Raw genomic sequence first — 17,210 nt, 5'->3', positions numbered from 1 at the left:
CTTTTTTGCTTGCAAGCAGACTAGACATTTTTTTTTATTAAGAACAGTTAAAACCCTGGCCAGATAATATCCTTATAGAATTTATGGACTATATATATACTTTAAAGAGACCACAACCCGACCAAAAAGCAGCTAACAGCTGAAGGACAGCAAGAAAATCCTGCAGCGGGTCAGACGTGCTTCAGCTGGCCTCTAAACAAATATATATACTTAAGTTCAGTGATCATAAACGTCATACTAAACTCCAAAATATGTAAATGAACTTAAATAAAAAATCATACAAGACTGACATAAAGGCCAGGGGCTCCTGACTTTGGACAGGCACAAAAATATGTGGGTTTAAACGTTTATTTTTAGGCCTGATCAGATCATTAAAGTACAGAAGTACTTTGCATATTTAAAGGCCAGATCATAAGTACAGAAGTTCTTGCATATTTGACTTTAAGGTGTGTAAATAATACATATTATGTAAATAATGTCAGACATCAATTCAAAATGCATGTTTTTAATTTTACAAAGAAAATGCTTGATGTACAAGAGTTCAGAAATGGAGGAATTAATTAACATTTCTTCTAGGATATAAATTACAATCCTTGCAGTTTTTTACAACAGTTTAATTTGGCAACACAGTAGAGTCTTCACACAAAAATCTCACAAATGTCCATCACTCTAGGAGAGTTCTAATTGACAGGTATCTGTAGAACATCTGCCACAGATGCTTGATGCACATTTTATGTGTCTAGAAATAATAAATGGATACAAGTGTCCATTATTGACAATAAATATTCCCTTCCTCTTTACACAAATTATACAGATACAGATTAATATAGGTGGTAGTAGCTAATGTTTCAAGTAGATTGAGCCACTTTTAAAGTTCAGAAGAGTAAGGAAAAGGTTTTTCTGCGGTCACCCACTAGTACCACCTAATGTTTTTCCTCTAGCTTTTTTAAGCATCTGAAAATATTTATATATTGGAAAGAATTTCAGCCCTTAGCCATAGACTTTGTTCTCTCTTCTGTCTTAGATTTTTGTTATTATACCGTCTGCTTTCTAAAGAGCCCTTATAAAGTAATAAGAGAGTCAGTCTGTTTGTTTGTCCTTCTGTCCATCGTTTGTATTCCCCAACTTCTCTGTCAAAGGTAAAGTAAAATAGGAATTTTGTTCTTAGATTATAGGTTGATGTGACCATGATTTGTTAATTTTATGATTATAAAACAGACTTAAATCAGATTGTAAATTATTATATAAATGAGATATAACAAGTCTCCCCAGACCATTGACATAGTGAACGAGACTTCTATTGTTTATTATATGATGTCATTTGATGCCAATTAACTTTAATCAATTTATGAATAATACAAATCAATTATAACCATTTTATTCTGTGTTTGTATATACATGTATTGCAGAAAATTGAAAACAAAGTTAGCATAAATAATTAAACTGCTAGGAACTTGAAAGTTTATTAAAAATTCAAAAAGTCAAAATTACATATAAACGTCAAATTAATTAGGGTTTCATTTTAAGTAATTATTACGATTAAGAATATGTCGAAATGCGCATCTGGTGCAGGAAAATTGGTACCGTTAATGTTATTACTGCTACTGAAGTAAAATGAAGAAATGACCGGCATCATGAATTAACTCTGTGTCACAAACTAGACAATAGAAATAACAATGTTATATTCTTGGTTAATTGTACTTTAAAATCTGTCTCCTTTTGACTTCATATTTAGGATTATTGATGGGAAATAATGGATTTGATTGTGTTGCTATGACTACAAAAGTTGTTAGAAGGAATAAAAAATGTGATAATTATGGATTTTGAATAATTGAGAGATGTGACTCATCATCCTTTTTGTTTGCTTCAGTATTGAAATCCGATTTTAATTCTCAAGGCAATGCTATTTATAGATCATTTTATTCTTTCAATTTGAATCTTAAAATTTGATTGATTTTGAAAATAAGATCTAAGAATGCAAATTTTGATTAAAGCTTTTGTGTGTCGACAAGATATAGGATTTTGTATTTGTATTACTGTAATTTACTTCAATATATAAGTGAAATATGACAAATTAGACAGTTGATGAGGGAAAAAAAGTGGAAAATGATTTAACATATTTGAGATTGAATAAAATAAATGATAGATATTCGATGACCCTAAAACTATTAACTTCTCATCCTGGTAGTTTTTACTTGGAGGGAAATTTGTTCTTTAAAAATGGTTTGAATACCTTATGTAATATTTTGTCTACTGAATACAAAATTAAACATTTCATTAAAGATTGGTAAAGATCAAGGCACCTGAGAAATTTCACAGGAATATTTGCATGTTAATTATTCCCAATTTACCAAGTTACAATAAGTAGACATTGAAAGGTTATTGTATTGTTTTTGTGTATGAGGCTAGTGTTTTAATGACTCCATTAATAATTAAGACAGAGACTATTGCAGGATCTTAACACCATCAGATGGGACAGATGTTATCATAATCAGTCTCTCTTATCTATTGATTTCTGTAGAATAAAGGCCAAACATTAAAAAAAAGGGGGGGGGGGTGAGAAAGAGACTATTGAGGGATCTTAACACCATCAGATGAGACAGATGTTATCATAATCAGTCTCTCTTATCTATTGATTTCTGTAGAATAAAGGCCAAACATTAAAAAAAAAGGGGGGGGGGGTGAGAAAGAGACTATTGAGGGATCTTAACACCATCAGATGGGACAGATGTTATCATAATCAGTCTCTCTTATCTATTGATTTCTGTAGAATAAAGGCCAAACATTAAAAAAAAGGGGGGGGGGGGGGTGAGAAAGAGACTATTGAGGGATCTTAACACCATCAGATGAGACAGATGTATCATAATCATTCTATCATTCTATCTTCTATTGATTTCTGTAGAATAAAGGCCAAACATAAAAAAGGGGGGATGAGAAAGAGACTATTGAGGGATCTTAACACCATCAGATGGGACAGATGTTATCATAATCATTCTATCTTATCTATTGATTTCTAAAAGAAAAAAGGCAAAACCAAAAAAAAGGGGGGGGGGAACAGATATAGAGAGTTGTCTCTTTGGCATCCATACCACATCTTCTTATATCTATGGACAAAAAATTGTGGAATAAAAAAAGGGTTTAGGTAAATTTTGAGAAGATATACACAATGTTTTAAGTAAAACTTATGTCTTTTCTAAACAGTGAATTTGATAAGGTTCTTTCTAATAGAATGAACATCAGAAATCACATGTTATGAACTTGTATATCAATAATCTAATTATGGTGGAAAATTGATATTGATTTTTTTGTCTGGAGTCAACCAAGAAATAAGACATTCTGTACTATAGAACAGCATTAACATCTATAATTGTAACAGTTATCTTAAAGTTATTCAATTAAAAGGGGGAGGCTTTAGAATTTATAAAACATTGCTGTCCCAAGTAAGGAATCTTCTCTATGGATGTCTTGTGTCATATTTTGATGTTTGTTGTTATTTAGAGAATTTTATATTGATGGACTGGTCTTCGACAGATTCATCTTATTTAGATATGGAAATTAATTTCGGTGTGAAAATCTTGTAATTCTATTGCTGATAATGTATTTATAAGATTTTTCTTCCATTATTGATCTGTTTTGTGTTTCTATCATAATTATAGATTTTTTAATGAAAGCTGTTTTTTTCTTCTTCTTAAAATCTTGGTAATTGATTTTGTTTTACAAAAGATTTAATATAATCAATGTAAAACTTGTTGCATCAATGAAGCCAGTAACAGAAAAAAAAACTACCATTTCTGCATTCCTGAATGTTAATTTAACATCTTGGGGAAAATATTGAAAAATGACTAAGAGAATATCTGTGAAGATAATGTTGTATGGGAGATAACTCTATTTGATAATGCTATGAAGTTTAAATTGAGTTGGATTTACTTCCCTTTGAGTTGATAAAACACACATTTTAAATCTAAATTAATGCAAATATAAATGGCATTTAATCAGTCTGCCCTTGCAGATTGAGATGTAGGCCAGAGATCCTGGACCTATTTATTTATATTGGTACAATGTAATATGATCAGTCCTATAAATAGAACAGTATGATGGACATTTCCGATTATCTGTATGTTTATATGATAATGAATAATCCAGCATACATTTTACATAAAATTTAAAAGTTAAAGTGAGGACTAAATTTCTTCAAAAGAATAAAAAAAAAATTAATCTAAAGGTTGGCTAGCTTTGTTATTGAAATGCTTTAGGTATGTCAATTCAGGGACCTTTATATCTTTCTATGGGAGTATGCATGTTGCTAGTTGTTGGAGGCTGTATTTCGATATAAAGAAGTTTCCTTCTATGTCATTTGTTGTCTGGTGGAGATTTGTTCTATTCACTGGCTATCATACCACATCTTCTAAATTTTATATTGGCTCTTTTAAGAAAATGTATTACATGATACATGTATGTATAAACACTGTATGTGGTCCCTTAGCTTTAGAATAATAAGAATTTTATTAATCTAATCAAGAACCCATAAAGGGCATCATAATAATATGATATTTGAAGACATAGATACATTAACACCCCCCCCCCCCCCCCCCCCCCCCGAGCATTCAACACCTAATACTGATGACAAACAACCATAAACAAGTAAAATGTAAACCTGATAGAAATGTTATGTCAACATGCATACAAAATGATTTTATCAAAGTTGACTTATGTACATTTGATTGTTGACAGTGATTGGGTGTGTCCTATCCATTACATAATCAGACATGCTCATTTGTGAACTTGTAAAGTGAAAAATTGTCTAACATTTTAGGGTAATATTCAAGTGTATTTAACTAGACACGCATGTTTAAATAACTGATGTTAAAAAATCTTGAAATATGAGTAGTGTAGAATTTTTTGAAAACATTTGTAAGTTTCCGATTTCCACACACTGGATATTATTTCTTTAATGGTTCTCTCAAATGGTACTTCAGACATCAGGCCATTAGTTTTCTCAATTTAATTTAATTTACATTTGTCGTTTCAGGACCTTAGATAGCAAACTATATAGTACAAGTTTTACTCATTGTTGAAGGCCATATAGTAACCTTAAACTTATTCATTTGATCTCTGGTGCAGAGTTTTCTCATTGGTAATCTTACCATTATATCTTCTTAATTTAATGTATTCAAATCCCTCTGCCATCTTTACAGTGCAATGTAAAACATTCAAATTTGATGATAAATTAATTTCTTTATTTTATTTGTTAATTTCTTTATTTTATTTGTCAAGTCAGCACATAATGTCTATCGATAATGGTAAGTTTCATGCAATCCCTCACTTTTTCAATTAAATTGAGAGATGTTAGACTTTAATTCTCTCAATCCCCCCTCTTCTCCCCCTACTTTTCACAACTTTCATTCTAACCATCAAATCGCCCTTTTCCCATTTGTTCAGAGATGTTCAACTCATTCTATTCATCCATCTCCCCCCCTTTTTTCACTATTTCCATGAGTTAAAAGATGTTACACTTTTTTTCTCTCCATCCAATTCCTCCTTTTCTCATTAAGTTATGAGTTATGAGATTGCTGTGTCACTCCATAGCTATGATAAATTCTTTTTAAGGGTCTAGTTTCTGATCCCCCCTCTGCCTCCTCTCTCTCTCCCTCACAACTTTCTTTCTCTCCATCCAATCCCTCCTTCTCTCATTAAGTTATGAGTTATGAGATTGCTGTGTCACTCCATAGCTATGATAAATTCTTTTTAAGGGTCTAGTTTCAGTCAGAATTGTTATCCTCAAGTGTCAAAATACATTTTAATGTAGTCCAAAATACTTTAGTCTGGTGGGTTGCATTTGAATTTGTTCAGGCCTGAAATTTATATCTGAAATAAATTAAAAAGATATGGTTATCAATAAGAGATAAGAAAAATGTTAATTTATTTTGCATAAATCATATTGCATAACACACAGGATTTAAATCACTTTTTAAAATCTTCAAATTTTGAATAGTTTAAATTCCATGTAATACCCTTATCCAAAGAACTTAAGACTGGTTACCTTTTCAAAAGGTCCAGTTAACGTTTTTTCTGCAGTGTAGAATGAAGAAAAATAATCTTACATTTTTTGGTATCTAGAATCAAGTTTAAATAAAGTTCTATTGTTTGCCTTGAAGACGGAGTATGAGTCACACGAAAAATTCTCCTAGCTCTCCTAAGATCAATACTATTGTATTAAGGCTTTTACATTTGGTCACGATTTATAACTAAAAAATATTTGGAGTACCTTCACATTTTACAGGTATAGATCTACAGTCAGCAATTTTATCAAATATTTACTTTTCAAATGCTTTTTAAATTTATTGTCAATATTTCTCATTGTATAAATTTTATTTAGTTTTTTCTTTGTTCAGAAAATGACTTATGCATGATTATGAATTCATGTGTAATAGAGATATAAAAATTATATTTGCTTTTGAAAAATGTTTTTTTTCTTTCTTTAATGATGAAGCATATTATATGTTTAAAGACTTATGTTGATAAAAGAGGATTTAAACAGTGGGGTTTGTTTGTAATCTTTGTGATGATTCACATGGGTAATTAATGTCTTGACAATATATTTAAAAGTTAATATGTGTATGCACAATAAAGTGCAGCTTTACTATTTACAGATTTTCAGACGCACCACTATTAAATTACCATGTTTGTAAACTGAAAGGGTTGGTAATTTTTCAGATAATGTTAACATTGTTAAATCATAGCGGTATTATTCTTGGTGTTAACTGTGAGGTCCTTTGTGTTTAACCCTTTGATTTGTAAAAATGAAACCTTTAAAGAACAAATTAGGAGTTCTAAGTCTTGGAGCATAATAAACAAATGTTTATGGTTTAATTCATGCTGTTGGTTGTAATTTTTATTGTTGTTTTTGCTTATGTCCATTTAACACCTTTTTTTGTCTATTTTCAGCATGATGTAACAGTTTGGATGATTTACTGACAAAATCCATGTCCTGGTAAGATAGAGTTAAGTCCCCTTTCATTACAAAAATCATACAAAATATTGCTGCAGCAGTCAGTTCACAAAATCTGGCAAATATCATATAAAAACCTATAATCTATCAAACGCTTACTCAAATCAGATTTGTACCAGAAATATTACCAAAAGTATAAAAAGTCAAAGGAGATAAAAGGGTCAGATGTCATTAGGACAGCAACCCCACATAATATGAAGAAAAAAAAGAAGCGGTATGCTTTCCGATCAGACAGCCTTCCATCAGTAACCTAATGACATACAAGTTAGCAACTATAGGTCACAGTACCTTCTTCAACAATGCCCCAAAACCAATACCCTATAGTGAGCTAGGAAATGGTTGTTTAGAGATAAAAGTAACAATCAAGTATACTTCACCATTTTAAGTTATGAATATGCATTACTGTGGATTCATTATTATTGTTGGATACCAATTTTCTTGGATTTCAAAGTTACCCTTGATCCACAAAATTTAATTCCTTTTTTTTTTTTTTTTTTTTTTACTTTCCAATGTACAATGCATAACATATTTTTTATATGAATTCTGCAGACTTTGGCAAAATCACAAAATCAAATATCCATGAAAATGTAAATTTTCCTCAATCCTCAAAAATTGGTACACAGGGAAAAAAGGAATCCACAATAACCTTACAAGACAATAATGACAAAGTCTTATAAGATTTAGATAAAATATGCTCTAAGTAATAATAATATCAGAAAACAAACTTCAACACCATGTGCCAATTACATGAAGGAAAGGGGTGTGGGTAAAATGTCAAATACATATCTTAAGGTCAACATTTTATATTAAATAGAATACAGGGGTTACTACAATATATAACCAAGCTTTTATTCAGGTTCTTCAAGGATTGATTGATTGTTACTTGCACAATGTCCAGTGGTAAAATATACTTTAAAATATTATGGACACAGATTAAAAAAAATGCAGGGTATATATCAATGAAACAGCAACCCAACAACACAACCAAAATACATCTGAAGAACAAAATGCTGTCTTCAACAATTCTACATGTAACTATTAAAAAAAACTTGTCCTTAAATTTCCAAGTTTCTTAGAGCACCATATTATTCAAAGTATAGCCTTTATTTTTATTGTTTGGTTTGTCTAACTATTTAAAATTATGTCAACCTTCTTTACAGATAGATACTTTATTCTAGCAAACCAATTAACACAGATACAGAAAGTGAACCTAAATGTTTAACATACAATGCTTACGGTTATACATGGACTAAAATGTACACAAAACACTACACACAAAGTAGAGAATAGAATAAGAATAAGAATAAGAATATTTTATTATTCCAATCAAGGGCCCTAGATGGGCAGCATAACATGAACACGTAACACAATACATCATGATTTGTAACAGAAAAACATTGTTATAAACTAAAATGTAATAAGAATAAAAATAAACATACACAAATATAAGTTAGGGATAGATCATTTCAATTTAAAGTCAGGTTTTTTACAACATAGAAAACATAATTTCTCAAAAAAAGATTCTTTTCCTGTCATTAAAACTTTTTCATCCTCAGTAAAGCAATGCATGCAAAGTTAATAACAGAAACAATATCATCTCAAAATTTATTCATTTTGAATTATCGTTATTTACAATTTAGAATTACAATGAATTATGTGCACATATTATGCCATTGATAATTATCTTATTTACAATTTAGAATTACAATGAATTATGTGCACATATTATGCCATTGATAATTATCTTATTTACAATTTAGAATTACAATGAATTATGTGCACATATTATGCCATTGATAAATTCAGAAATTAATTAGATTACTATTTGTCTAGTAACTTATGTAAATTAAATTATATTTGTATTGTTCTTGAAGGTTTGTTGACAAATTGTAGATTAGATTTAATTTCAATTGGATTACAAATTCCTATTTTTCACAAGTCAATTAATTGATTTTCACCTTTATTGATCTTTTGTACCTGACTGAATTGTCAACTTAATTTCACACCTGGACAAAATCTGTACTAGAGCAAATGATTTTGACCTGAGGAGTTCTCTCCCTTTGTCCACATGTACAGTACAAGATGACAGATGACAAGGACAGACTGGTATTTACATGCACTGTTTTGATTGGCTGATCAGATAAAGTAAAGTTGGTTCTACTATACAAGGATTGACTTAATGCAAAATTCAACCATGAGCTAAAATTGTCACCGGAACATTGTTTTGTGTGGAATAGTTTCAGAAAAAGGAGAAATATGGACTAAAAGTTACAAGGAAAACCATGTGATTTGGAAATTTTAATATAAAAAAGGGATTTAAAATTCAGGTGTTGTTAAATCAGGTAAATAAAGGTAAATAAAGTAATATACCTGTGTGAGTGACCTATATATATATATATAAACCCTGTGGGACATAGGAGTACTAATTCATTCATGAAGAATTTTAGTGTGTACACAGTGAATTAGATCCTATTATCATCTACAATAAAATCATCAAAATGATAAAATTCTCAAACATTTGACAACCTTGAGATAAAGGTAATTCTTGAGACAGAACTTGGACCTCGTTTGACGACTGTTTGTCACCTTAATTTAGATATTCAACAGTTTGTGTCATTGGCTGTCTAGCTGTTCCAGACTTTATTCAATAGAACAGACAACAAGCTGGGAGGCAGCGAACAGACTGACTCGACCAATGTTCCTTTTGGTATTGATGTCATAGTGAAATAAAGGATTAATACATGTGCGGTTGACAATTCAAGGATTATATGAATGCACGTATAATTTTACATCAGCGAAATTTTTCATTTATTACAGAAATATAGTTTTATAATTTTTTGACAATTAAAACTTCAAAAGAATTTGTCATAAAACGTGCAACACTACAACAATTATGGAGAATTTTATGGAAATTATTTCATAAATTAATTGGAAGTCTGCTGCAGTGGATATTTTCATTTTATTTATTTTGGAATTATATTCGGAATTTATAATCAACATGATGAATGGATGAATATAGCAAATTATATCTACAGGATCAATTGTCTTGGCACGGAATATAAAAAATAAAACACTTACGGAATACATACTTGCTCCAGTACAGATTTTGTTCAGTCTAAAAGTACTATTTAATCTACTAACCATTAATACAACATAGGAACTACTAAATTTGTCAACTTACTAACCCCATTGTGGTGGATGGGTATTTGGGTAAAAACTTTGATGTTGTGAATTTTTTTTATTTTCTCATTTTTACAGATAATCCGACTGTAGCTCTGTCACCATGTGGTTTTTACTCATTGTCGCTACAGTCCTGATGGCATCGGACCAATCCATTGCCGCTGAAGGAAGTAAGTACACATCTAGTTTTAAGTACAAAGCATGCATTTATATACGGTCATCTGAAAATGCACTTTTCTTTTATAAAAAAAAAAAACTCTTTCAAAACAAAACAATGTACATCATAAATACGACAATCGGGCAAAGATACCATACTGAAATGAAAACACCCCAGTATTTATTGGAATTTTTAAATGTTTACAATCTATGTTAAAATATAAAGGGGAAAGAAACAATCTCTATTCTTTTATTTGCAAATATATGATAAGAAAAATGCATTTTCAAGTTTATAATTATAAAAATAATAGAATTTCCGGTAGGGACAATGCAGTTTCTGAGTATAAGTCCATACATTTTTTTTTCTGGAATCAGCAAATTTTATGACTTCCTTTGTACAAAAAATTGAATATAGCAATGTACTAAACTTGACCTGAATTTAAATAATGACTTTTCTCTCTATATAGAAAATGACTACCTATATTATACACCCTTGTCTGAAGACTATTTGTTCAAAGGGCACCTGTTCATATAGGGAACATTTTTCTTTTCATTTATAGGACTCTTTAAATACAGATATGAAACATTAAGGACAACAATCAATGAATGGTTATTCTGACACTAAAAAAAAGACAATTTTGATATAATAACTTTTTGAGTGAAAATATATGATGATATATACTTATTTTATCACCTTACTTCCATAGACAATATTCTTTTCTAACTTTTTTAACTTTTACCATAACGTACATCTTGTTTAATCAAAATAATAAACCTCTCTGGACACCTACAGACAATGGGACAATATGACCCTTATTTGTCAAAATTTTCTATCTTTTACTGTAGAAATAAATAGTCCTAACTCACACATCTACATTTGTACATGGAATTTAAATAATAGGTTTTAAAGGAGAAAGCACCATCACAGAAAAATACTTGGCAATATTGATTCAGTTGACAATTTTCCCCAAGTTTCTTGTCAAAGCTTGGCTATGTCCTTCCAGATATTTGACAGGGTTGATAAAGTAGATAGATGTCAATTTACAAGTTAATATTTATATGTCTATTGTTCTTTAGACCCAATCAAAGGTCAGAATTGCTTTCAGAGAAAAACAAATTAGAGATTTTATAATTTTATTCTTGAAACTTTGGTTCCAATTTAAACATCCATGGTATGATTCTATCTACAAATATTCAGCAAACTATAAACCTCAAATATGTTTTAAAAAACATTCCTTCGACAATATCTTTAGGCCATATCAGAATAAAGCTGTGAAGATCGTATGATTTCTAAAACAGAAACGTAATATGTTTGTCAATATTGATGGCTCGCGCTGATAAATGATTTGCAATTTTATAAACTACATATTATCATTTTACAAGGGTCTGACCCCAGGGGTCATCAAATATACTTCCTTATAAATTAAATTGGTTTTCTGTTGTTTTCATGTTTTGTTTTTCTCCTCATAATTGTAAAATTGATGTAAAGGAGAAATTACATACATTAAATGGCTGATTTTGTCCTTTATCTTTATTTAGAATTGAAGAAGCATTTTAGTACAACTTTAATATAAAACACAAGATTCAAGCTTCATTCAGAAAATGTATGTGTAAACTATGTCTTTTTGACAAAATATGAATTTGGTTCTGTTAGGACATAAGTTGACAGTCGCAGTTAAGAGGGAATGACAATTTATTAGTAGAACATTCTCCGTTTTCTGACCATCATTTCACTCTGTGATTGATTAAATATATCTATATGGCCATCAAGGACACTTCATTTCTACCTCTATGGCTATTTTCTTCATTTGTAATTCTGTTACCATAATGGATCAATATCTTTTCATTTGTTTTATAAAACGGTTTTAGATTGTTGACTTATTCGAAGTATGATAAAACTGTCATTGGTAGGTCTGATTCAATTAGCTGCTGGTATTGAAATCCGAGTCGTCACCGCTCTAACTGTCATCCTATGTCAGTGTCGGGGGGGAAAGTCTGGGTGATTGGCTTAAAAGACCAACATAGGCTACAATTTAATATGAAAAACTGAGATATTTCAACATAAACGATGGAAAAAGAAGTCCGGTATTTGCCAGATATTAATCCTTTCTTCCAAATAATGATTATGTTTGTGTTAGTCATAGAATACATTGATGAAACCAATGTCAATTTAACAAAGAATAATGAATTTACTATTTGTCTTCTCACATTCTATTAACAAACTGCATAATCACCAGAATGACAAAAATATCTGGTTCTGGTTACCATGACATATTCATTAAGATTCAACAGCACAGACAATCCTTATTGCAGAATAAAGTGCATTAATTAGGGGTGAAAGTTTTCTTAAATTGATAAACGGTCAAGCACCATTGAAAATTTTTGAATGAAAAGTCCTCTTTTTAATTAGAAAAAAAGGACAAGTCCCCTCCTAGGAAAAACCTAGGACCCACACTAATTTGAACCCTGATTGATTATTTTTGACAATATCATTAAGTTTTTTCTTATATTCTTAAATTATATCAAACAGTCGAAAATGAAGATTATGATATCTAACATGAAGATTTTATAACCTGTTATTAATGAAGATTACGTTATATCCATGATAAAATAGTCATCAAGTTAATGAAATTCATTAGAGTAGGAGGCATGAACTAAGTGGACAATTAAATTCAGTAGGTTTACACACATTTTATAGCCAATATAACAATCTTCCCACAATTCAAAGTTTACAAATTGCCTAAATGAAAATTCCTTTGAAGTTCGCTTGAAACCACTATGGATCGGAGAAAAGCTTGTTAATCAATTGCCTTCAAAAACTATAATCAATTGTAAAAAAAACCCATACATTTTTTAAATGACTGTCTACAATAGCATGAATTTTTACAATGAGTTGGATTAAGGATAGTGAGAAGTGGCTGCTGGTACCAGACCTTTAAAAGCCATCGTATGAATTACCAGCTTCGTCATAGCAACATTATTCCCTCCGGACATATATTAATATGAAAATAATCAATATAAGTCATAAACTACACTCATCGCTAAACAAACACAGGGTAGAATTATCATTGCTCAATAGAGTCCTCAACCAAGTCAATAATAAATTCAGGAGCAATTCTTCACATTTTTTTTACTTTTACACGAACAATTGCCAGTTTGAGAAAGCTTTTATATTGTTTGACTTCCACAAATGCATTTTAAAAAAAAATTTCATGTATAGGATCTTATAATAATAGTTGATAGGATGAAGTTGGTAGAATGGCAATATTTGGAACAAGATAGGGGGAAGGTTGGTGTCAGATGGAGAAATAAAGGCATTGGAAAAGATAGGGGGAAGGTTGGTGTCAGATTGAGAAATAAAGGCATTGGAAAAGATAGGGGGAAGGTTGGTGTCAGATGGAGAAATAAAGGCATTGGAAAAGATAGGGGGAAGGTTGGTGTCAGATGGAGAAATAAAGGCATTGGAAAAGATAGGGGGAAGGTTGGTGTCAGATTGAGAAATAAAGGCATTGGAAAAGATAGGGGGAAGGTTGGTGTCAGATTGAGAAATAAAGGCATTGGAAAAGATAGGGGGAAGGTTGGTGTCAGATTGAGAAATAAAGGCATTGGAAAAGATAGGGGGAAGGTTGGTGTCAGATTGAGAAATAAAGGCATTGGAAAAGATAGGGGGAAGGTTGGTGTCAGATGGAGAAATAAAGGCATTGGAAAACTTGACTGTTTGTACCTCCTTTATTGGCTAACGCAGGCTTACATTTGTCATTTCAGTGCTTTTTATAATATATGGTTAAGGTTTTTCTCATTGTAAATTGCCATACTGTGACCTATAGTAGGTAACTTCTTTGTCATTGGGTCTCGGGTGGAGACTAGTCTTATTGCCAATCATACCACATTTTATGTTACAGACTCATTCTAGAAGAGTAAATTAAGATTAAAGAAAATTTGTTGTATGGTATGACTATTGTATGAGGCTTTTTCTAGATTTTAATTTTGCCAAAGCATATATTACACTGTCTGTGTACATGTAGCATGAAGCAACATCAGTACCTCTAGTTTGCGGTTTATAGACAGAACGACATCGTTATATCTACTCTATATTACTTTGTCAGTAAACTAATGCCAGTCAATTTCAGCATGTGTAAACATACCTGACAAATACTAAGTGAGTAAACTCTTGCTGTAAATATTTTCTACGTGAGTAAACTCGAGCTGTAAATATTTACTATGTGAGTAGACTCTTGTTGTAAATATTTACTACATGAGTAAACTCTTGTTGTAAATATTTACTACTTGAGTAAACTCTTGTTGTAAATATTTACTACGTGAGTAAACTCTTGTTGTAAATATTTACTACGCGAGTAAACTCTTGTTGTAAATATTTACTATGTGAGTAAACTCTTGTTGTAAATATTTACTACGTGAGTAAACTCTTGCTGTAAATATTTACTACTTGAGTAAACTCTTGTTGTAAATATTTACTACGCGAGTAAACTCTTGTTGTAAATATTTACTATGTGAGTAAACTCTTGTTGTAAATATTTTCTACGTGAGTAAACTCGAGCTGTAAATATTTACTACGTGAGTAAACTCTTGTTGTAAATATTTACTACTTGAGTAAACTCTTGTTGTAAATATTTACTACGTGAGTAAACTCTTGTTGTAAATATTTACTACGTGAGTAGACTCATGCTGTAAATATTTACTACTTGAGTAAACTCTTGCTGTAAATATTTACTACTTGAGTAAACTCTTGCTGTAAATATTTACTACGTGAGTAAACTCTTGTTGTAAATATTTACTACGTGAGTAAACTCTTGTTGTAAATATTTACTACGTGAGTAAACTCTTGCTGTAAATATTTACTACGTGAGTAAACTCTTGCTGTAAATATTTACTACATGAGTAAACTCTTGCTGTAAATATTTACTACGTGAGTAGACTCATGCTGTAAATATTTACTATGTGAGTAAACTCGTGCTGTAAATATTTACTACGTGAGTAGACTCATGCTATGGTGTTGCATCATGATTGTGGTATGTGTCTTGGTTCATGAAACAACTGTTACATCAAATGTGTCACCACATGTCACCAAGTCAATGGAACAACTCAACTTCTTTATTAGATTGAATTATGATATCGTAATTGATTCACTAACCATTATGTATATACGGTTTTATAGAGGTTATTTTTAACACCTGGGTCATAGTTTTTTTCCCCCAACTTTTTCCAAGGTCTAGATCTTTGTAACTAGTAAAAAAAAGATGGCATCATGTGTAAAATATTAATGCTACGTGTAGGACAATACCTCCTCACAAATGAATACTGGCATATTCTTTGTAAATACAGCTGGTAATGCCAGCATTGTTGGTAAATTAATAAGACTAAAAAAGGGCATATGAAATAGAATGACTACATTAAGGTCCGATGACTAATTATAAACCAGAAATAGTGTACCTATTACCCTGAATCCTGATTTATTTTTTGACACGTTGGTTATAGTTAGATGGGAAATGTTTATAAATTGGTATACATGCATAAATATGGTTATAGTTAAGTCGGAAATGTTTATAAATTGGTACATTAATATGTACTGCTATATTAAACATTGTCATTGTTCATATATATATAGTGGGATGTCCTAATTTAGATTATAAAAAAAAAACATACATTTGGAAATTAGTATGGCGTTCATTATCACTGAACTAGTATATAATTTTTTAGGGGCCAGCTGAAGGACACTTCCGGGTGCGGGAATTTCTCGCTACATTGAAGACCTGTTGGTGACCTTCTGCTGTTGTTTTTTTCTATGGTCGGGTTGTTGTCTCTTTGGCACATTCCCCATTTCCATTCTCAATTTTATACACAACTTTTCAAAAACATCCAACTAGTGGCATATATTTATTTTTCGTATTCTTCGTAAAAGGCACTATTTATTGTCATTCCCTTATCTCAATCTTAGCAAATATGGATTTTTTCAAAAATATATACACAGAATTATTCATAACAAAAATGACTCCTTTCATCAACAACAAAATATTCATGAAACAATCGATATGCATGTAAGTGCAGAATAAAACAAAAGTGATGGCATAGATGAACATGAAAGCTGGGCAAAAGACAACATTGAAAACTTCAGCACAACATAGCAGCATCATATTACTACAATGAAAGCATTTGTATAGAATAAAACAAAAGTGATGGCATAGAAACAGCAGGCGCGGATCCAGAGGGGGGGGTTCCGGGGGTTGGAACCCCCCCTTTTTTTAGGACGATCAATGCATTTGAATGGGGACATGTAATTGGAACCCCCCCCCCCCCCTTTGTCCTGGGTTAGGAACCCCCCCTTTTTAAAATGGCTGGATCCGCCCCTGAACAGATCACCACGACAGCTAAGCATAAAATAACAGGGACAGCATGTACAATGTATGTTCTGAGCATCAATACACATGATTGAAAACTTTCAACAAAACTATATGCTGGTTATCACTTATCAACATTAAAAACTTTCGTCATAAAGTCCGCGTAAAACCATTCATCAGCATTTTAACCCTTTACTCCATGGAGATTTTTTTTTAAAATACTTGATTCGCATAGGATTTTTTCAATAAAAAACAAATTATCAGGTTTAAAGTATTAATGCATTACAAAAACAAGTATTTCATCAATGAAATTCAAGTCAGATATTCTCATGAATTTTCTTTTCATATTAGATACAATTTTTTTAAAGTTTGATGCAGACATTTTGTAGTCAAAGCCTTTCAACTGAAGTACTACACAGGCGTCAAAAGGCGTCATTATGGAGTAAAGGGGGTGGCGTCAAAAAGCGTCATTATGGAGGAAAGGGTTAAGTTTACGTCTGCATAGAAAT

The 17,210-nt window shown here is 31.1% G+C and overlaps 1 protein-coding gene across 17 annotated transcripts in view; it reads left to right on the top strand.

The window, feature by feature from the left end:
• LOC143062655 (tyrosine-protein phosphatase Lar-like) overlaps positions 1-17,210 on the top strand; it is a 174,863-nt gene that overhangs the window by 68,401 nt on the left and 89,252 nt on the right. For 3 of the 17 annotated variants that reach the window (XM_076234356.1, XM_076234435.1, XM_076234366.1), the window contains 2 exons: positions 6,946-6,991; positions 10,268-10,359. In XM_076234356.1, the coding sequence (XP_076090471.1) occupies positions 10,293-10,359 (67 nt within the window). In that variant the 5' untranslated portion in view covers positions 6,946-6,991; positions 10,268-10,292. Of the gene's footprint in view, positions 1-6,945; positions 6,992-9,147; positions 9,362-9,433; positions 9,548-10,267; positions 10,360-17,210 lie in introns of those variants that run through there. The other 14 variants (XM_076234474.1, XM_076234411.1, XM_076234467.1 and 11 more) reach the window with 9 other exon arrangements.

This window comes from Mytilus galloprovincialis, chromosome 1, assembly GCF_965363235.1.
Source record: "Mytilus galloprovincialis chromosome 1, xbMytGall1.hap1.1, whole genome shotgun sequence".
Classification (NCBI taxonomy): Eukaryota; Metazoa; Mollusca; class Bivalvia; order Mytilida; family Mytilidae; genus Mytilus; species Mytilus galloprovincialis.
The sequence above is the reverse complement of the archived record's forward strand: the minus strand, read 5'-3'. Positions and strand labels throughout refer to the sequence as shown.